Source organism: Crinia signifera, chromosome 4, assembly GCF_055691185.1.
Source record: "Crinia signifera chromosome 4, ASM5569118v1, whole genome shotgun sequence".
NCBI lineage: Eukaryota > Metazoa > Chordata > Amphibia > Anura > Myobatrachidae > Crinia > Crinia signifera.
This window is the reverse complement of record NC_139220.1, coordinates 242,254,615-242,276,802: the sequence shown is the minus strand read 5'-3', so window position 1 is coordinate 242,276,802 and position 22,188 is coordinate 242,254,615. Positions and strand designations below refer to the sequence as shown.

Here is a 22,188-nt window from a genome sequence, read left to right as displayed (position 1 = left end):
GCTGGTCAGCCTTGGACAGGGTACCTGGAGGAGTGGGGACCCCCCCCCAATAAACGGGTCCCCCCCAGGCTTCACCTGTCCAGGGCTGCAGCCTGGGACTGTCACCGGTGTCCGGGCCCAGTGGACGCCGGCCTGATAGGGTTAAATCTCACATACGCAACATTGCTTTATGCAGGAGAACTACAAGTACCAGCAGACCTCCCCCACATGCTGGGACTTGGAGAACCACATTAATGGGCCCGCTGGAACTTGTAGTCCACCTGTAAAAAGAATGTTAAAAGAAAACACACACACAGAGAAGTATAACTTTATTACATACACACACACACCTCACTTTTACACCAACATACTTACCGATCCAGGATCCAGAGCTGGTCTCCCTTCTGCATAGCCGGCTACCCCCGCACTGACAGCGGGGTTAGCCGTCTATCTCCGGCGCAGCTAAGAGCCTCTGTAGCGCTACAGAGGCTGATAGTGTGATTGGCTTATGCATCTCCATGGAGACGCATAGCTCAGCCAATCAGGGCTGTCAGTGCGGGGGTAGCCGGCTATGCAGAAGGGAGACCTGCGCTGGATCCTGGATCGGTAAGTATGTTGGTGTAAAAGTGAGGTGTGTGTATGTGTATGTAATAAAGTTATACTTCTCTGAGTCCCAGCATGCGGGGGAGGTCTGCTGGTACTTGTAGTTCTCCTGCATAAAGCAATTTTACGAATGTGAGTTTTAACCCTATCAGGCCGGCGTCCACTGGGCATGGACGCCGGTGACAGCCCCGGATTTCAGCCCTGGACGGGTGAAGCCTGGGGGGGACCCCTTTATTGGATGGGTCCCCACTCCTCCAGGTATGCTTGGGAGCAGTGAAAAGTCTTGCAGAGTACCTTCACCCTGCCGGGGGGAGCTGACAGCCGTTCCCCCCACTGGTAGGGAGGGGAGAAACATCGGGCCTAGTAGGTGGCTCTCTTGATGGGGTTTGTAGCCCCTGAAAGATGAGATAGCGAAAAGCCTGGCCTAGTATCCATTCCCAAGGAGCGGGGAAAGCTGGGACTGGGTAGATTGCTCCCATTCCAGAGATTCATAGCCTTTGATGGGGAGTCAGAGAAAAGCTTAGTACTTTAACATTGGGATGTGAGACACACCGGGACTGAGTAGATTGCTCTTCCTACGGGGCCTCAACCCTCAAGGGAGTCAATGGAAAAGCCTGGTGGAGTATCCATTCCCATGCCAAGGGTTGGAAAGCACCCTAGGTAGAAGCGGAGAAACACAGTCGGACGCTGACTGGCCGGCTGCTTAGAGCCCGAGGTGTAACGTGCCTCCAGGGAAACTTGGAGGTGCCTCAACATTCACTGGTGTCCTCACCAGCATGTTTTTGGCACTAGCACTGCGCACTTCCTTCTAAGTTAGCATTGCACGTCCCTACCCTGGGCCTTTTGGCTGGGGTAGGACCATTTTTTACACCCACACCCCGGCTTTCTGGCTGAGGTCTCTTTTTATATTTATTTCTCTTCATGTTTTTCATTAGTTTGGTCACGTTGTTTGGGCTGTGTGTATGATGCTTATGGGCCAACCACTCCCCACGTACCAAAGCTTTCTCCTTCGGGGGAAAGCTGCGGTCCCCGAGGGCGACCCCGAGCTGCAAGGCAGAGGGAAGCCTGCCAAGGGTCTCTCCAAGCTTCGGCGAGGAGGACTCACCCGCCATAAAACTTCTGGTGGTTGAGGGAAGAGGGTCTTTCTGAGCTTCGGCGAGGAGGCCCCAGAACCCTATTTTGGCTGTGAGCGGTCAGGGGAGTATTGCCCCCTATGTACGTAAGATGTCCGACCACCCTATTTGCTCATGCTGTATATTTCCCGGCAAGTCACCTTGCATCCGGCAGTGGGTGCTGAGCGCTAGCGGGAGGTGTTCAGTGGGACGGGCAGCAGCAGGTATTAGAATTTTTAAAATAACCTGTAAAATGACTGGCCGGTCTCACAGGAGAATTGGGTCCGCTTTGCCCTTAGGACAAGTCGGCCTTATGTATGGGGGCCTTAAGAGGTAAATTTACTAAGATGGGAGTTCTATTGGAGATGGGATGTTGCTATGGGCAACTAATCATATTCTATCTATTAACTTCTAGAAGGTGCTAAATAAATAAGTAGATTCTGATTGGTTGGTCAATAGAACTCCCATCTTAGTAAATAATAAACCTCAATGGAAAGGTCTTACAAAAATGGGGCAATGGCCCACAAGCCTGCTGTTTGCAGTCACTCTGGGGGCATACCTAATGCGCTGTGGGAGCTACTGACTATGCCACCCAGACCAGTGGCGTAGCTACGTTTTGGGTGCCCCCCCGCTGTTAGGGGGGCGCCCCCCGCCCCGCCAAGCACCCCTACCCCCTGCCCTGCCGCCCATGCAAACCCCCTCCCCCAATCCCCCACAGCCTTACCTATCGTGCTGGTCCCGGCAGCTCCGTTCTTCTGCTGAGGACCACCACAAAATGGCCGCCCCCATACAGCAGACAGTTTTAGAGAACTGTGTGCTATATGGGGGCGGCCATTTTGTGGTGGTCCTCAGTAGAAGAACGGAGCCGCCGGGACCAGTGAGATAGGTAAGTCTGCGGGGGATTGGGGGTTAACTATAGCACCGCAGCCCCCGGCGCCCCCACATGCACAGCGCCCCCCCGCGGTGGCGGGGGCTGCGGTGCTATAGTTACGCCGCTGACCCAGACGTGTAAAACTGAGAGTGAATTTGTGAAAATATCGCTATCCTGTCTTATATCGATACGCAATTCACTCATTATAGAATGATTTTTCCAGTGTATGTAAATAATTTCTGACCATTCCACAACTTTGCGACAGAAACAGACTGATCGAGGCCGTCACTGCATCACACACCCTCCCTTAAAAAACCTGGGCACCTCTGCGTTTTTTCAGACAGTCCCAAAAAACCGGAGGAATACAACCCCTAAACGCCGGCTTCCTGTCCCTCAAATTGCGATTAGTTACTTTTTGCTATTTTGGTTGCGGCTTTAGCTGGTGCATACGTGCTACGATCCGTGTTCACGCGTAGTTATTGAATAAGCGAACAGATTGCAAATTCGAACATCGGTGGGATCAACTTCGAATGACTTCCACTTTACCCGGTGTTTACACGCCTTCTACGGTTGATCACATCAGGTGTATTGACATTTTCCATGTGTACATTGTATTTATTAAATCCCTGCTGTTCCAATGTAATAATAATGCATTCTATGACATCCCCGGTGTTTCCATGGTGTTGTGCGGTATACATGACAGTCCCCCCTCCTCCCCTGCAGGCTGCTAGTAGTAGTACTCTGTCTCACCCGCTGCTGACCGGGCGCGCTGCTCTGTGCCGCACCTCCCCCCTCTGTCTCCGCCAGGCTAGGGGGCAGCACTGCCCCATCTCTCCGCGGCCTCGCTGTTCCTGTGTTTCCCCGGAAGCAGCTGCTAGGCCGGGCGGGAGCAGAAGTCAGATGAGCCGCTAGCTGCTAGTCACTAGAGCCGCAGGCCCGGGGCCCATCACGGGTGTCCCCCCTCCCCCGTCCTCAGGTCCCGGCCCTTCCCCGCAGGCTCGGGCCGCCCCAATGCCAGAGCAGGGCCCGAGGATGAACGGCTTCTCTCTGGGGGAGCTCTGCTGGCTCTTCTGCTGTCCGCCCTGCCCGAGCCGCATCGCCGCCAAGCTGGCTTTTCTTCCCCCGGAGCCCACGTACACGGTGCGGGAGACGGAGGCGCCCCCGGTGCAGGCTCCGGCGCAGGAGGAGCAGGGGGAACCCGCGGCCGGCCTGCCCCCACCCTGCAGCCTGCACCTGTCGGAGCGGGCGGACTGGCAGTACTCGCAGCGGGAGCTGGACGCCGTGGAGGTGTTCCGCTGGAGGACGGAGCGGGGCAGCTGCCTGGGCTGCATGTTCGTGCGCTGCGCCCCCGGCAGCCGCTACACGCTGCTCTTCTCGCACGGCAACGCCGTGGACCTGGGCCAGATGTGCAGCTTCTACATCGGCCTGGGCTCCCGCATCAACTGCAACGTCTTCTCCTACGACTACTCCGGCTACGGGGTGAGCAGCGGCAAGCCCAGCGAGAAGAACCTGTATGCGGACATCGAGGCGGCCTGGCACGCCCTGAGGACCCGGTATGTGTGTGTGGGGGGGGACGGGGGTAACCTTCCCCCGCAGTTACTGCTCTGAATCATTGGTGGGATGGGAATTGCAGCCCCTGTGTACCCGGGGGGAGGGGTCCTGTTGGAGGGTATGGTAATCTATGCGTGTGTATTACACTGTGTGTGTGTGTGTGTATGTATGTATGTATGTGCACTGTGATCTTGCATGTACTCCCCTCTGTATGCGCACAGGTGAGCACCTATGCAGCCAATGTGAGTGTCACTGATGTATAGGGTGCTGCTTGGTGACAGACAGGGGTTGTATTGCTGGGACAATACTGCATTAGCCAGTAGAAGTGCTATAGCTACTGTAGTAGCAGAAGGGTATGCCATTGGGTATGGTATAACTCACCGAACGACGAGATTTCGACTGTCGTTTCTCGGACATCTAATCCCGACTGTCAGGGGGGCTAGCTGCTAGCACATACAGTGCAAGCCCCTTGCAGGCTCGCCACCTACTCCATTCTCCCTCTGTGGGGGTCGTGGACCCCCCACGAGGGAAAACAGCCCTTGTAAGTCGGGATGCTGACTGTCGTGCTCCTGGCAGTCGGGATTCTGACGTTTTGAGAAACGACCATCCGAATTCCGACTGTTGTGAGTCATCCAACAACACCCTGCCACTACTATAGGCCCACAACAGGGTGGCCCACCTACCCAAGGCGCTTGTATATATTGTGGTCCACTACCCTTGGGTTCTACATGGGGCCTTTACAAATATCTAGTTACGCCCCTGATTTGTGTGATGTGTAGACGTGACATTAATTGTACTTTACAGGGTGTGTACTAATGAGCGCTTGTACAGTGTGTTGTATTGTATTGCGTTCACAAACCATGATTATCTATTAATCACTGCCAGGAAAGCCATGTAATTGCTGGGTAAACCTTGCAGCACGGCTTTTATATATCATATGTAAGGTGTGTACACACGCTGCGATTTGGCGGCTGACGATATTTATTCTGATATCGTTTGATGGGGTGCTGGCAGGAAGGTATGGTGTCTTGGTGATGTTCCGGTTCTATGATTAGAAAGTAATTACAGAAATTGCACTGTACACTTATTGCAATGCTGTATAATTATATTTATTTTTAAACTGACAAAAACAAAAGTGGGTCATGCTGCAGTCACCAGGGCGTGTGAGTAAGCTACTTGGATTGACTGGAATATGTCAAATAGGGCTGTGTAGTTCTGGAGCAGTTGTATGGATGTGAGCAGGTAGCAATAAAAGGGACTTGCTTTAACTAGTGAGACACTGCTTATCTATCTATCTATCTATCTATCTATCTATCTATCTATCTATCTATCTATCTATCTTAAACACAGCCAGAAGCGCTCTGTTTTAGAACCTGCCACTTTGTAAATGGATTCCTTTGTGTCTCCATCCATACTGTAGGGCTATATGTCGCTGACTAATGTAGGGTACACACCACGACGACCCGCTCACGATGCACATCGTGATCGGGTCGTCAGTGTCTCGTCCGACCCGCTCACGATGTGCACCGTGAGCGGGTCCGATCCGATGGCGACCCGCACCCGGCTGTATGGTCGTTCTTCAGATCCTACCTGCAGCAGGTAGGATCTGAATAAGGACCGACCGATCCACGGGGCCGCGCATCTGATCGGGATCGGACCAGAACAGGGAAAAAAGGGCCCAATCTACCTACAATCTACATCCAATTGGTTGGAATTGGATCCAGATTGAGGGGATCGGGCCATAGTCGTCCTGGTGTGTACCCAGAATTACCGTTTTCAGGTCTCAAAACACAGCTAGAGAATTGTTTTTATGTCAGAGTTGACAGATTTGGGAATATATTAAAAATATATGGAGTTTTCAAACCTGACCAGGGTTGGGGTCTTCTGAAATTAGTGATGCATAAACCACTGTCTCAATCTCCCCCGAGGCCTGCCCAAGCTGGCTATTGCTCTCAGAAAACAGGACGGAGTTGGTGGGCAGGGCGTTAGTATGTGCTTGCGACTGGTGCCAATGATATTTCCCTTAGGATGTTGCCCCTTGGCTAGCCATATGTACTGCTCTTACATGTCCCTATGGCAGTGCACATCCTGTTCCTCCATGACTTATTTAGAAGAATTGTCCAGGGACACCATACTTTCTGTAACAAAGCAGCAATCTAGATACAATTACAGCCCAGTACAGTGCTGGTGACATTACAAGGTTTATGGTAGTGTTGGGTCAGCCACGGCCTACCTGCTCTTATGTTTAGATTGATGGCGCTAATAGAAGTGGTTTAATATTAGGAATATTAGATCACAGTGACGTGTATGGGTCAGTAAAAATCTTGATGATATGTGGTAGCATTTGATGATTATCTTATAAGGGCCATATTTATGTATGGGCACATCAGGCCATTGCCCAAGGCCCACAATTCTGGAGACCTTCCAGAATTGGAAGTGACTTCTAAACCATTCTCATGTGCTGTGTGGTGCAGCAGGTCACTTTGTACTGAAGTGCTACGAAGAGGTTCTCCTACCTCTTCCAGTCACCCGCTCCAGACCAGCTGATAGCAAAGTTCTGGCGAATGCGTAATGGGCGGCTGCTCACTCCGGCTGGGAGGCAGGCCGAGAATGGTGCGCCCATGTCACTCTTAGAGCGGTTTCACACTGTCCGGCTCCTGCCGGACGGGAAATTACCGCACGGCTTAAAAGCCGTGCCGCCCCTACAGTGTGTGATGGACAGCTCTGTGTCCATTCACACTGGACGGTCACGGCGCGGCCGCCGGGTAGCAGCCGGATCTTACCACTGCAGTGTCCGGCTGCCGTGCCGTGGCCGTCCCGTTCTGCCCATTCAGTGTGGTGTGGAAGGCAATGGGCGCCTTCACACACCACGGAAATTACCGGATACTTACGCCCGCCCCCATGTGACGAGTAGGGCGGGTGTACACCCCGTCAGACTGGAAATGCCAGTCAAACTGTTTGGACCCACCCCCATGTGACGAGGGGGCGGGGCCACAGAATCTCCAAACCGGACCATGTGAAAGGTCCAGAAATCTGGCTAAAAGCCGGACAAAGTGGGTCCGGCTTTTTTCCGTCCGGTCAAAACCGGAGTGTATGAAACCAGCCTTATTGGGATTTACACACTATCAGAGCACTAGGCAGCGTTCTCTACTTGCCTCCTGGCCTGTAAAAGTGCTGATGGCTATTTACTGTATGGAAGCATGTGGTGAGACAGCACAGAATGCACGTGGGCTTAGCTATGTTTATTGTCAAAAACTTTTCTGCATTCAGCAGCATGGCCCTACTTTTAGATTTAGCAGATCGATGCAGAAATAGACTTACCTACACAGTCTATTTCTGCATTAGACCCCTATGCTGCGGGACCACTCATTGAGATCAAATTTGGCTCGAATGCTGTTGTGCATGTGCAGTTCAGGGTCACTTTCAATTCGATTTGGACTATATATTTTACACAGCATAAGTCTGCCCCCTTGGAAAAATGTTTAGAATGGCTCACCCAGAAGTAAAAGGCACAAAGGTGACCAGGTGGCTCTTTGCCTCCCTCCTAGCCCGGCTCCAGAAGCCCTGGACCACCGGACACTACCAAAGGCAGGGATAAAGGTCTGCCTCCATCTGTCATTTTTTTCAATCCAAGCCTTTAACACAGCAGTTAGGAGCTGATTGGCTGTTTATAAAGCTTTTTGAAGCTTGATATATCTGGCCCTTAATCACTCTCCACTTTATCAGTTGTTAAGGCTTAATACATTTGGCCCACTGTACCCGGTAGAGCCCATAAGACGCACTACGCCAGTTATGGTTAGATCCACTGTAGTGTTCATTCTAGCACCCTGCTCCTTGTAAAATCCTTTTAGTTCCTCCTTTCTGCCTGGGGTATCGCTGTCTGCTGTGGGACTTCAAGAACAGTCTGGTTTGTATCTCAATGTTTAGATACAAACCAGACTGTTGTAGAAACAACACAGCAGAGAGTGACACCCCAGGCAGGAAGGAGGAACTGCATTTTTCAAGGAGCAGGGTGCTAGAATGAAGACTAGTCACTGCACCAGGTCAGTGGTGTAACAGTAGCCCCGCAGTAGCAGGGAGGCGCTGTGTAAGTGCGGGCGCCGGGGGTCTGCGGGCCTATTGTAATGCCTCTGCCACTTCTGTGCTACGGCTGGGACCCGCAGATTTACTTGTCTGCGCTGTGGTCCCGGCTCCCCTCATGGCTTCTGCTGCTATGAAAACGGACCATCATAAAATGTCCACCTCCATACAGCAGACAGTTCTTCTAAACTGTCTGCTGTATGGGGGCGGACATTTTGTGACGGTCCGTTTTCATGGCAGCAGAAGCGAGGAGGGGAGCCGGGATCTGCGAGTCCCTGCTACGGGAGCAGAGCGGAGGGTTTAGGCATGGGGGCAGTATGGGCAGTGGGGTTGTTAACCCCTTCATGACAGAGCCAGTTTTTGCCTTCCTGACAGAGCCCTTTTTTTCAAATCTGGCATGTATCACTTAAGTGGGGATAACTTTTTTTTGCTTTTACTTATCCCAGTGATTTTGAGATTGTTTTCTCGTGACACATTGTACTTCAAGTTAGTGGTAAATTTTCGTGGATACAGTCTGTGTTTTTTTGTGAAAAATACCAAAATGTCGTAAAAAAATGGAAAATTTTGCAATTTGCAAAATGTTAAATTTTCTGCTTGTGAGACAAATAATCTTACCACTCAAAATAGTGAATAACTAACATAGACCATATGTCTACTTTATGTTGCCATCATTATTTCAACCTCATTTTCATGTTTTTGGACACTAGGAGGCTTAAAATATGAATAGCAAATTCTCAAATTTTCAAGAAAATTTCAAACTCTGATTTTTTTAGGGACCAGGTCAGTTATGATGTGACTTTGAGTGACTTGTATGTGAGACACCCCCATAAATGATGCCATTTCAAAAACTGCACCCCTCACAGTATTCAAAACAGCATTTTGGAAGTTTGTTAACCCTTTAGGTGTTTCACAGGAATTAAAACAAAGTGTAGGTGAAATTTCAAAATTTCTTTTTTTTTGCAGAGTTTCAATTTTAATACATTTTTCTAAGGAACACAGTAGATTTTACTAGAGAAATGTGACTAAAAATTGATTCCCCCAATTCTTTGGTTTTCATAAATATCCTATATGTGGCCCTAGTGTGCACGTTGACCAAACCACAGGCTTCATAATAGAAGGAGCACCTACTTGATTTTGGAGCCTCCTTTTTATGAGATTATTTTTTAGGCACAATGTAGGTTTCTAGGCACCATAAGATGCTAAAAGTTAGGTACCCCCCCACAAGTGACCCCATTTTGCAAACTACACCCTTCAGGGAATTCATCTAGGGGTATAGTGTACATTTCAAACCCCCAGGGGTTTCACCAATTGTGGTACAACTGGGCAGTGAAAATGAAAAAAAAAATAATTTTTCATTTTCACAGCTCAGTTGTATCAAAATTGGTGAAACCCCGGGGGGTTTGAAATGTACACTATACCCCTTGATGAATTCCCTGAAGGGTGTAGTTTGCAAAATGGGGTCACTTGTGGGGGGGTTCCACTGTATGGGTGTTTCGGGGGTCATTCAACCAGAATCTGTGCTGCAAAATCCAAAAATCACTCCTTCCCTTCTGAGTCCTGCCATGCACCCAACTGGTATTTTTTGGTCACACATGAGGCATTGCCGTACTCTGGAGAAATTGGGGCACAGATTTTGGGGTGCTTTGTCTCCTTCATTCCTTGTGAAAATGAAAAATTTTGAGCCAGATCTGCATTTTTGTGTAAAAAAATGTAATTTTTTACAGAAAAATGCAGTTCTGGCTCAAAATTTTTTATTTTCACAAGGAATGAAGGAGACAAAGCACCCCAAAATCTGTGCCCCAATTTCTCCCGAGTACGGCAATGCCTCACGTGTGACCAAAAAATACCAGTTGGGTGCATGGCAGGACTCAGAAGGGAAGGAGTGATTTTTGGTGGTGGAATGAATGGTGGGTGCTATGTCGCATTAGCAAGACCCCCGAAGCACCAATACAGTGGAACCCCCCCACAAGTGACCCCATTTTAATCACCAGCTTTGGGAGGGGGGCTGGCGCTGCGGCTGGCGGGGGGGTGGGAGGGGTGCTGGTGCTGCGGCAGCCGGGTGGGTGGGAGGGAGGGGGGCTGCCGGGTGGGAGGGGGGCTGGCGGTGCGGTATACACACACACACACACACACACACACACACACACACACACACACACACACACACACATATACACACACACACACACACATATATATATATATAGTTTTTTAGTGCATATATTTATTTTTTTTACTTTTTCTGCAGCTTGATGCTGCTGCTGCGGGGGGGAGGGGGGAGGAGGTCAGCGCTGCGTGCGCTTCAGACGCTCCGGGGGAGCCGCTACTGCTGCCACTGCTGCCGGGTGAGTGCCCGGCGGGTTTGAGGGGGGGGCTGCACATCGGAGGTGATCGGTGCTGTACTTGACAGCACCGATCACCACCGATCCCTGTGTTACCGAGCGGCTTAGCCGCCGGTAACACAGGAAACGCTGTGAATGGCTGTTCAGATTTGAACAGCCAAATCACAGCGATCGCCGACCGGGGGGGGCACCCCTGCCCCCCCTGGGCGGCGAGGGGGGATGTCTGCTGTCAGGGACAGCAGACATCACCTAACTGTCACTGCGTCTCTAGACGCAGTGACAGTTAGAAGTCATGACGTATATATACGTCATGTGTCGGGAAGTACTTCCCGACCATGACGTATATATACGTCAAATGTCGTGAAGGGGTTAAATTTACTTGGGGGGGCGCAATTATGATAGTTACGCCACTGCATTAGGTACTCTTGTGGGTGTATAATGCCCACAGGAGTAGTGCCCCTTCGCACATAATGCCCACAGGAGCAGGAGTAGCGCCCCCTTACACACATAATGCCCACAGGAGTAGCGCAGCTTACACACACAATACTCACTGGACTAACATTGCTTATGCACACAATGCACACAGGAGTAGTGCCTCCTTGCCCCCAGGGTCAGCCCTGCCCTCCTTGCCCCCCCCAGGTTCAGCCCTGTTCCTCTTCCTCAGCCACCTTTGTCCGCCATGCCCCCCCCCATGAGTAAGTGTTATCACATCTCCTCCCCTCACCCCCTTTTGTTGGGTCACATACAATTTATTCTGTCTGCCAGAGCCCACTGCTCCTGCTCTCCCAGTGACAAGCAGTGATACTACATCCCCATCCACGCTACTGTTTCAGAGCGGACTGCTCCTCAGTCACAGTGCAGCCTGCTGAGGGGAGTGCCAATTAGTATCAGTTTGCCGCTCCACCTCTATTTCCTAGACTCGGGGCTCTGCTCACCAGACTGCGTTGTGACTTACTGGTTATTACTACTAAGTATTGGGAATTGTTAGCCATGGCTGCATCCCACACCTGACCAAGTAATGATATAGGTCTTTGGTTAAGAATTTACAACAGATAGAAATGGCCTAACATGATAGAACGTTAGAAAGGTGTTGATCTAACGGATTATACCAGTCAGCAGCTGAGAATGGCCGCACTACGGAGTCTATGTAATGTTGTGCCTGAAAGTAAGCTAGGACATAAGCCCTCAGTCTCGTGTTTTGCAGTTGCTTCGCATTGAAGTCAAGTAGGTGACTCACAATGTAAAAGGACAGGCCACCCCTAGTTATTATTAATATAACCCTGTTTCCTATATTTGCTACGAAGTAGTAATTCTTAAGTATCCTGGATGTTTTGTTTTACATTTTGTTGCTTCTCCCAGGATCTGATGAGAACGGGAAACTAGTTAGAAATCAGGTAGGTCATTTAGTAGTGAACCTCAAAGCAGAAATGCTTTTAGTGTTCCCATAAGTTGGGTTTATATGTCCCAGAGGACTGACTTCTTGTTTTAATGACGTTGATAGGATGTGTCAGGGTTTTTGTTGGATGGAAGCAAGTGTTTTTCTACCCATGTATTCCGGTTGTTTAAAAGTAGCTATAGACCATTGTGGAATAACATGTATTTGTTTGTTTTCTTTCCATAAGAAGGGACATCTTAAAGGTGCCTTGTGCCCATCAGACATTCAGTTTAGTTAGCACAACTCATTACGGATCATACGTTTGCTACAGGGCCCCATACACTTATCCGACTTTGAGCCACAAGTCATACGTGATTTCCCTTGATCTTCCTGGGAGTCCTCACAACCAATTTGGCACTTTGTGCTATTTGTACATGATTTTTAGCTCTCTGGGGAGCTCAGGGAAAATTGGATGCGATACATCGCAGGTGCACGTGCGATTTATCTTATGTTCAGCACATCAGACCTCATGGGCATCAGGTTGATTTGGATGTCAGACACAAATTTCACCCGATTTCTCAACCCGATGAAATGAAAACAGGGAAAATCACACTAGTGTATGGGGCCCTTTCATTTTATTTACATTCTTCAGTACAAAATAAATATAGAAAGAAAGTAGCACTTTGAAGGTGACTCAGTTTATAAAAAATACACACAAATCACAAACTTACATGAAGAACATATATATTACCAATAAAATAAACTGAGAATATAAAATGAAAAAATATCAATACTCGGAACATCTGATATTTTGTAGCCATCTGCAGTATGTCCTTTTATCCTCACAGCTGAGAGCAAGCAGATAGATTAATGCCACAGCGTTTATGGATGAATTTTGGTAGGAACTCTGGGTGTATTATCACGGCGCCCATCGCATCGCATACCATAAGGCATGCGATATCGCGCGATGTTGTACAATGCCATACATTTTTTAAATTGTATGACATTGTATATGGCATACAATGCCATACAATGCGATGGGATGCGATTAAAAATTGTATAAGCACCCTAATGGGTTCTTACAATGTTAAATGCACCCTAATGGGTGATTACAATGTTAAATGCACCCCCACGCCAACCCCACACTATAATCGTGAACCCGAACCGTGGCGAGCAGCGGCGGTACGCGTCCTACGTCCTTTTCATACCCCCACTATCCACGTCGGCGCGGAGTTGATTATATAAAGTGTGGCGAGCTCGAAGCGCGGCGAGCGGACGCGCATAACTTCAGTTATACGCGTCCCCTCGCTGGGCTCGGTGGCGAGCTGCGCTTGCCACACTATATAACATCAACTCCACACCGATGTGGATAGTGGGGGTATGAAAAGGTCGCAGGACGCGTACCGCCGCGCTCAAAACGCTTCGGGTTCACATTTATAGTGGGGGGTGGCATGGGTGCTTATACAATTTTACATGGTATATGGGGCAAAATCGCATCGCATGCCATCGGGTGTATGGCATGCGATCAAAAATCGGGCGACTAATTATCGTGGGCGCCGTGCTAGTACACAAGTACCGAACTTTGTTAGTGATGTTATTTTCCTCTTATTAATGAGGCTTGTGCAATATGATGTTCTCCTGATGCCAACATGACCTCACAATCAGGAGAGTATAGAAATTGTCCCTCCTATAGCTGCCTTCATAGGCAGTAATGCGGTGTACGTCCTTAACCACTCTCTCTCAGTGGTTTATATAACATGATGTATAAAGCCACAATGGACTTAGATAAATGCTAAGTTTTGGTTAGAACATACGAGAGTCTGTTATATAGCCTGTGTTAGTCAAGTTTATGGATAAAAACTGCATGCATCATCAGCTTCCTCAGAATCCTAGATGTATACATCGAGGATTCTTTTCATTTATTTTTCTTCAGTATAATACAACATTGTTTTAATATTTAACTGTGTTTTTACAGTTAATAAGGGCCATACATCTAGAGCCCTGATTCCAGGTTCTGGTTGGTGATCCAATTCAACAAATGGTGTACGAAGATGATTGCCAATCCTTTGAGTAAAGGGAAATTCACCATCTTAAAAATCCCCGACTCACTGATCCCAACCATATTTTGATTGGGATCAGTGAGTCTAGGAAATCCAACATGTTGATTTCTCCAATCCGTTGATTCCTATGTTGGCAGAACCATGACTCGCCCTGATACTTATGGGCCTCTTAATTCATCCTGGACTAATCTAGATTCTGAAAATTGTGTAATTGCCTCAATTTGTTTTTACTGCTATTTACTTTTTAGAATGGTCCAGAATCAAAATACTTTTGGTGTTGTGTTGCATGCGTGTGACAACTAGCAGCAGTAATGGAGCAGGTTGTGCTTTCTGCCTGCACTGTTGGGTCATTTGTGCCTGTTTTAGAACAAGTGGGCAGATTTATCAACGAGTGCTATTCTTATCACTCGTTACAAATGAGAAATATTCTCCAGCCAATCAGCTCCTTCTTTTCTGTGTCAGTCTCTGGTGTATTTCCTGTTTGCTGTTTATAAGTAGTTTAGTGTAGACTTCAGAAATTTGCTGTAAACAGTGTCTACGCTCTTGATTTATTGAGATAAGGATACTTGTGGGAAAGCAGGTAATCATTAGTAATGCATCTTTCTGTAATATGCTTGCAGTGTATTCCCATGAGTTTGTCTTTCTTTGTCTCATAGGTATGAGTAATTGTGTTAATGACGTTAATAGGATGTGTCAGTCTTTTTGTGGAAGGAAGCACATTTATTCTTATATCCACATTTCCTTCAGAATGAGATGTGCACTGTGGACCATTTCTCACTAAATAAGTTTACACCACATTAATTTACAGGTTGGACTAATATGAAACCACCCCGCTAGCATTGTTTAATATAATTTTTTTTTCTTGACGATAACTGTTCTCAGTCTGTTTCCTCTGTTCTCAGTAGATATGTATATTATACAAAATGACACACACACACCATACTTGCCTACTTTTGAAAACTAGTATCAGGGAGATTATGGTTGGAAATCGAATTTTGCACAGCGGCCCATTGAGGAGGCGTGTCATGCTCCTCCCAAAGGGCGTGTCTAGTTCCATATATGGAGAGATTGTGAAAAGACATTGTGAACGTGGCATCTAGAAGCGTGGCTGTGTACTGCTACATCTGAGAGGAATCTTTTAAAATGATTTGTATCCAAATATAGATGAGCCCCAAAGCAGTTAGTAAGAGCTACTATACTTGCTAAAGTGCTGGGAAATGGTGCTGATGATTCAATGTAAATGTATCTGTCTCTTATTCCTTTTTCCCCAAAAAATGTAACCGTGTAATGTGGGCTAGGGGAAATGAGGGAGATTGCTAGAGTAATGAGGGAGAGAGGGAGATTGCTGCTATTTCAGGGAGTCTCCTGCAGAATGAAGGAGGGTAGGCAACTATGACACACACACACACACACACGTACATAATCAAGGGCTGAGGGGATAAAATCTGAATACCCTTTTGTCACGTAGAATCTGAGTAAGACCTAACTGAACATGGGTTTCAGGACACATCACCTTAAAACACTTCACGCTGCAGGATGGACACGGTTGAATGGCGGTCTTACCTCTGCTGGTGCAGGGAGATTCCATCATTTCCAGATGCCAGTGAGCCAGCCCTCCATAAGGTTAACGGAACCTGGTTTGGCTGTCCCAGGTCACCGGTTTACAATGCATCCTTACCCGGGCCCTTCCCAGGTTTGCCTGTGGTAGCTACCCATGTTGGACTCCCAGGTTATTTTTCAGGGACCCTTTACAATTAAACCAAGGCCTAGGTTGATCCGGCAGCAAACTGTTATTGTGGCAGTGGCAAAGGGGGTATGAGAGTACCTGTGTCTGACACAACGTCACAGCTGTATGGTACAGTATCTCTCAGATAGACTCATTTCTCATGCCAGCATTAAGTTGTCTATTTGGTACTTGTGTATTATCACGGCGCCCAAGTTTCTTATGTACGGCACCGTAGGAAAATCGCATCACATGGGCCATTGTAACGGCCGTGCGATGCGATCCGATTTTCCTATGTCATTTATTCACTGCTCTCTTAGCCCTGGGGGATTGCATTGCACCTCCCGCATATATAGGATGTACGATGGCATTACATTACCTATACAATTATATCATTGTGTAACATACAATGATGTTTTAGGCACCCCCCCCCCCCCCCCCCCACTACCCACGGCACCCTGAAGCATGGCGAGCGGCGGCGGAACGCGTCCTCCGAACTTTTCATACCACTACTATCCACGTCGGCATGGAGTTGATTTTATATAGTGTGGCGAGCGGACACTGATTAGTTTACATGTATTCCCCGCCCTCTCACGGGGCTCTCTGCGCTCGCCACGCTTCGGGGTGGCGTTGACAGTGGGGGGGGGGTGCCTAAAACCTCATTGCATTATTGTATACCTAATGGCATTGTGCACCCTATACTATATAAATAAAAGAGCACTGAATACATTACATAGGAAAATCGGATTGCATCGCACGGCACTTGCCGATGGCCCATGCGATGCGATTTCCCTAAGAAGAATAGCCCACTCATACCCCTTTCAGACAGAAAAAAAGACCCGGGAATTTCCCTGCTCTTGCCGTGTCGACCCGGGTTTTTCTTCTGTCTGAAAGGGTCAACACGGGTCTAAAGTTCCGGGACTTCGACCCAGGTATTTACCTGGGTTTTTCCCGGGTCTGTATTCCAAAAACCCGGGTCGCCGGCTGTCTGAAAGGAAACGACCCGGGTTTTTGGGATTATTACACATTGTTAGGCACTGATTGGCTCTCCTGGTGGGGTGCTGGCTGATTGGTTGTGAGGATAGGCTTCTCTGATTGGCTGTGAGGGCATGGCAATGGAGCTGGCCTCTGAGGTCATTAGGGAGCTGAAAAAAGGATAGCATGGCCCACTGGTAGAAGCAAGAGGTGAGAGCTGCTGGCAGTGAGAGGGGAGGAGGATATCAGCAAACAGATGACTGGGACAGTCAAAGATGCCACAGTGTACTCAAACATTGCAAATATACTGACAGCCATGTGAGGTAACATGTACCTTACAGTATATAAAAACAATAAAACTTGTTTACAACATATCCTTGTGTCATGCCATAGTTAATGCAATGCAGTGAGCAGTCACCACCCACTTTTGATGACCTCATCTCTGTGTGTCTTTAAAACTGTCCTATTCTTATGACACACAGAGTTTTGCAGGAAAAATACGGCTTCTGTGTGAAAGGGGTCGACACGGGAAATACCCGGGTTTTTGCTCCGGTGTGAAAGGGGGTCAGCCCCTTGCTGCCTAGTTGTACCCGGGTTTTTGTATCCGGGAAATACCTGGGTTTTTGGGATTTTTCTGTCTGAAAGGGGTATAAGCAAATAGCTTAGTGGGCGCCGTGATAATAAACAAGTACCGTCTATTTTCTGGGCAGATGTTAAGTCGGGAGTATTAATGATAGTGAGCGACCATCCCAAGTACTGGTAGGAGTGGAGTGTGCCAAATTTGCCACTTAGACCAGCTTGGTGCACATTGGTCCTGAATGAGATTAGTCACCTCTCTTTCCGACAGCTAATTTAACAAATACCTAAGGCATTGATGACACAAGGAAGGTTACAGTTTAATTGTTACATCTTTTAAAGCAAGAATTGAATAAACTGTTAAAATAAGATTATACGAAATGGGAAGATGGGTTTACGTTAAGGGATTTCCTAGTTTTAGGGCACTTAGATAAGTAAACAGAATTATGGCATAATCAGAAAAAGTTGACTGCTAAGCCTTAGTAACTAAAGCTGTGATATGTCGTCCAATCGAGCAGATCAGACAGATTATCGCCTAGATCGCTCAGTGTTTGTATGCACAATATGCCGCACATGAAAAGATTTGAAATCTGCACATCAAACTTCGATATAGCAATATAGTGCCTAGCGTGTGGTGTGTACAGCAAAACAAACGGCAAATGATATATTTGAACGATTTGACATCACCTTCATGTCACTAGTGGCATGAAGGTTGTTCTAGTTTGTACAGGAGCAATGTTATATATTGCATGTGACCAAATAGTGTGATATATTGATCAGTCCTTAGTGAGATTAGTGGGTGTACGCTCAATTTGACTAGTTTTGAGCTCAAGTGAAACGGACAGTGAAGTGGGTACGATTGGCAGTCGCTCCAGTGTGTACCCAGCTTTAGGCAGGGCTTGTGGGTGCAAATTCTGCCCTTATCTGTGCCCAATGCCTCCTGCTTTCTGGATGATTTGCAGACTTGAGTTGGCATGTACAGTTATGTGTTATGGATAATATCAATTCCTCTATCATGTGAAACGTACCTGTAGCTATATGCAAGAGGTAGTTCAGACACCTTACTAACAATTTAATACCTGTTCTCTTCTCTTTCTCTGTTACGTAGTTTCACTGGCCACATGATTGTCTCTTAAGATTGTCATAAGTTGCAAAAACTGCTGCATGCATAATAGTTTGGATGATCTGTCAGAACAGGTGGCCGTGTAAACCTGGTGCAGACCACAAACTATCTCCCTGTGTATCTTCCAGCCCTATTTTGTTTACTATTCTTGCTTTTTCAGAGTGAACAAATTGGTTAAACTTCAGTGCATGTAGATTGACAACATACGTAATGTTTGCAAAACATCATTTTATTGCAATGCTAAGTACAAATGCATCTTAAAATCTTTTGATGTAGACCTCCTTTTTTTGTTACTGTTGCATATCCATATATATTACATTCATATAAATATATCATAACACACACACTGTGTGTATATTCGCAAAATTAGCTCAGATGGTGTATAATATACAGTGTATAATATACACCATCTGAGCTCATTTTGACCATGTTACCATCTGATGCATTTAAACACTAATCATTAGTCAGCTGCCTTATTACAGCTTCTGTTATGTACAAGTGTACAATAAGTTTAGTCTTTATTACAGTGTATCTACTTACATCCGCAGTGTTATAGATCTGCAGCACAGAAAGTGGCACCATTAACTGCATTTATTATAATACAGGGCAGATGAGGTGAGAGGAGCAGGCGGGGCCCTGGGCTCACTTCATTCTCTATTGCTGCCTGTTGGGTTATGTGCTAATAATATTACATGGCTTGTTAGATGCTCAGGTAAGGCCTTAGTACAGTCCTAAAAAGCTGTAAAGCAAATGCACAATTTCATTCTTGACCCTTTGAGTGCCAAGGGAATTTGTCAAAATACGTGTGAAAATTGGCAAGCAAACATTTTTATTCATTATAATGACCTGTAATGTTTTCCTTTTATCATCTATATACGTCTCGTGTTTGTGTGCCTCCGAAACGCTGCCATCTGTTGGCACAGAGTGAAACTACATCTCTCTCTCACAGAGGCAACTAGCTTTCAAAGCTCTTGCTTAGAGCAGTCTTACTAGTTTAGGAAAGGTTCTTATATGTTAGTTGGGCGCCCACTAAGTTATTTGCTTAGTTTTACGCGTCTCCTCACGGGGCTCGCCACGCTTCGGGCTCGGTGGCTTGCTGCGCCCGCCACACTATATAAATATATCAACTCCTTGCGGAAATGGATAGTGGGGGTATGAGCGTACTAACTATAGTGGGCGCCCAACTAACATATAAGTACCATAGGAAATATAAGCTTTTTTGTAATTTGAATTTATATAACAAATGTGAGCTGCTGGAATATTTAGCCGATATTTTGCACATCTCACAAAGATGTTTACACTTGTTTTTTTGACCATCTCTCACGGAGATGTTGGCATTTTTAGCGGATATTTTCCACATCTCTCTGATTATGTTGGCACCTTAACGAGTTAAGGAACATTTTTTTTTTGTCTTATCTGATCAATACGAATGATCCCATCTCCGGCTCTCACTTTCATATAATATGCAGATTTTCTTTTTCTTTTTTGTATTTATTTATATATGTATTTTCTGTTTTTAAGTTAGAATTTCATTCTTAAGTACTTGATTCCTAAGATGTTTCCTCTTCTGTGTCAGGAATACATTTTAAGCTTGGGAAGGATGGAAGCACTTGAGAAGTTGAGACCGTTTCTTTTTTACCCTCCACATGGACATTTTTATACAAGTTTTATGTCTCCAGCTCTGAACTGCAGATCTATCAAGATAAAAGATTATGTTCCCACTGCTTCTTAAACATAAGTACTGTTTAGTCCCATCTGACACTGCCGGAAACATGACCTGAATTATTATTCTCATGCCAATGCTTTTTTCTTTGTCTCTGTTAACTCCTCATAAAGCAGGTATAAAAGGCAGCTATAAAAGTATGGTAACAATAATGTGAGCTCTGCTATATAAAATTCTGCACATGTTTATTTTTGTTCCTTTTATGTTTTTAAATCACACTTCACAAAATAAAGTCAGTATGATCTCTGGTTATATTGGTGTAGCTACAATGAGAGATGTTATGTTGTGGTGTGGAGACTTAAATATGTTATTCAACAGTGATCTGTTGAGCATATATCCAGGAATCTTCCATAGATTTTTGTATTGGAACCTAGTTAGAAAGATGGGAGTAGTCCCTATACAGCCATAATGATTTTCTGCCTTAGCCAGCCTGTCTGCATAGCTGCGCATTGCTGATGTCCCATGGTGCATTGGATTAATTTATCCCTAGGTTCTGTGCACTGTCTGCCTGTGAACATCTTATGTAGCATTTAAAACTGTTTTTGTGTGTTCCGGAAAGGTTTTTGTAATTGTTAGGGTTTATAGAATTGTCAGTTGGCATCATTTTGCATGAGTAATCTTATTAACATCACTCATGTTTATGGCTGGAGTCATCTGATCAGTAGTGGAGCTTTTGTATATAATTTGTTCAGTTTATTTAATTGAGGTCTAAAATCCACATTGCTAATCAAGTCTTGTCATTAAATATTTTCTTGTTTACTAATGAATGACAATCAATGAAACGGGGTCATATTTATTTTGTCTACGGCTCATTCCACTCCGCTACCTTGTTACGATACTCAACAACTCGTAACAGCTTTCTGAGTGCACACTTACTAAGAGGAGAATACAGACCGGAACACCACTTGTTACATCTCTCTGCCGGAACCTGCTTCTTGTGCCACTACCAGGACCCCAAAGCCGCCCCTGGAATCACTGCAGCCATGGTGACAAATAACTGCTAGACCAGCAGGGACGTGGGTCGATAGTCTATCATGTTGAGATTGTGGCCACGGGATGCAGTTACGATCCCGGCGGTCGGGATCCCGGCGTTCAGAATCCCGACGCCGGAATCCCGACCGCCGAAATGCCGACACTTTCTCCCTCCTGGGGTGTCCACGACACCCCTGGAGGGAGAATAAATTAGTGTGCCGAGCGTAGCGAGGCACCGGGCCCGCTGCGTGGCGAGCGCAGCAAGCCCGCAAGGGGGGGCGATCCACGTCCCCCCCTCATCGGCATTTCGGCTGTCGGGATTCCGGCGTCGGGATTCTGAACGCCGGGATCCCGACCGCCGGGATTCAATACTGAATCCGTGGCCACATGATGAATGTCAACATTATGAATATTGGCCTGTTAGATGAGTCATTATACAATTTAAGTGGCTGGTCCTAGATCTACTCTTTAGACTGAATTGCTTGAAAGGCAAATTGATGTACATTTATGTGTGGGTTTGGCTTTACCCGGATTTTCTCAGCTCTCAAAGTGGGATCTTATTGGCTATCCAAAACATGTGTCAGCCAATAGGAAAAATCTGAATTTGCGCTAATATTGGCGATAATCAAGTAAATCCGAACTGCTTATCTAATACATACAGTATTGTCAGCAAACTTTCCCATATTCAAAAAAGTAAAGTATTGGCTATTGTAGAACTGTAATACACTCAATTCACAACTAGGTGTCCCAGGACTGTACTTTAAGGGGGGTATTCAATGTCAGGGTCACGGCAGTCGAGCTTGCTCGACCGCCGTGACCCAGTCCCGTTCTCGGTCAGCTCGACCGAGAACACGTAGGCGGGATTCAATGTCCCGCCTGCCGGGGAGCGAAAAGGGGGCGTGGCCACAAGTTGCGGCCGGGAAGAGGTCACTTCCCGGCTGTTCTCGGCAGAACGAGCCCGACAGCTAGTGATGTCGGGCTCGTTCTGCCGAGATACCCTGCTCAATGCTGTCGGGGAAGACAGCATTGAATAGGGCCCGGCAGGCATCTCCCCGATGGGAGGTGCTCGCCGGAGATTGAATATCCTCCTTAGTCTTTTTTCATCTTGATCAACTAAACAGCA

At 46.9% G+C, this 22,188-nt stretch overlaps 1 protein-coding gene across 1 annotated transcript in view; it reads left to right on the top strand.

Moving 5' to 3' along the window:
- The first annotated feature begins 3,318 nt into the window (after window positions 1-3,318).
- Window positions 3,319-22,188, top strand: part of ABHD17C (abhydrolase domain containing 17C, depalmitoylase) — a 57,377-nt gene continuing 38,507 nt past the window's right edge. Inside the window, exon 1 of the mRNA XM_083184163.1 lies at window positions 3,319-4,118. Within this exon, the coding sequence (XP_083040289.1) occupies window positions 3,577-4,118 (542 nt within the window). The 5' untranslated portion in view covers window positions 3,319-3,576. The remainder of the gene's footprint in view (window positions 4,119-22,188) is intronic.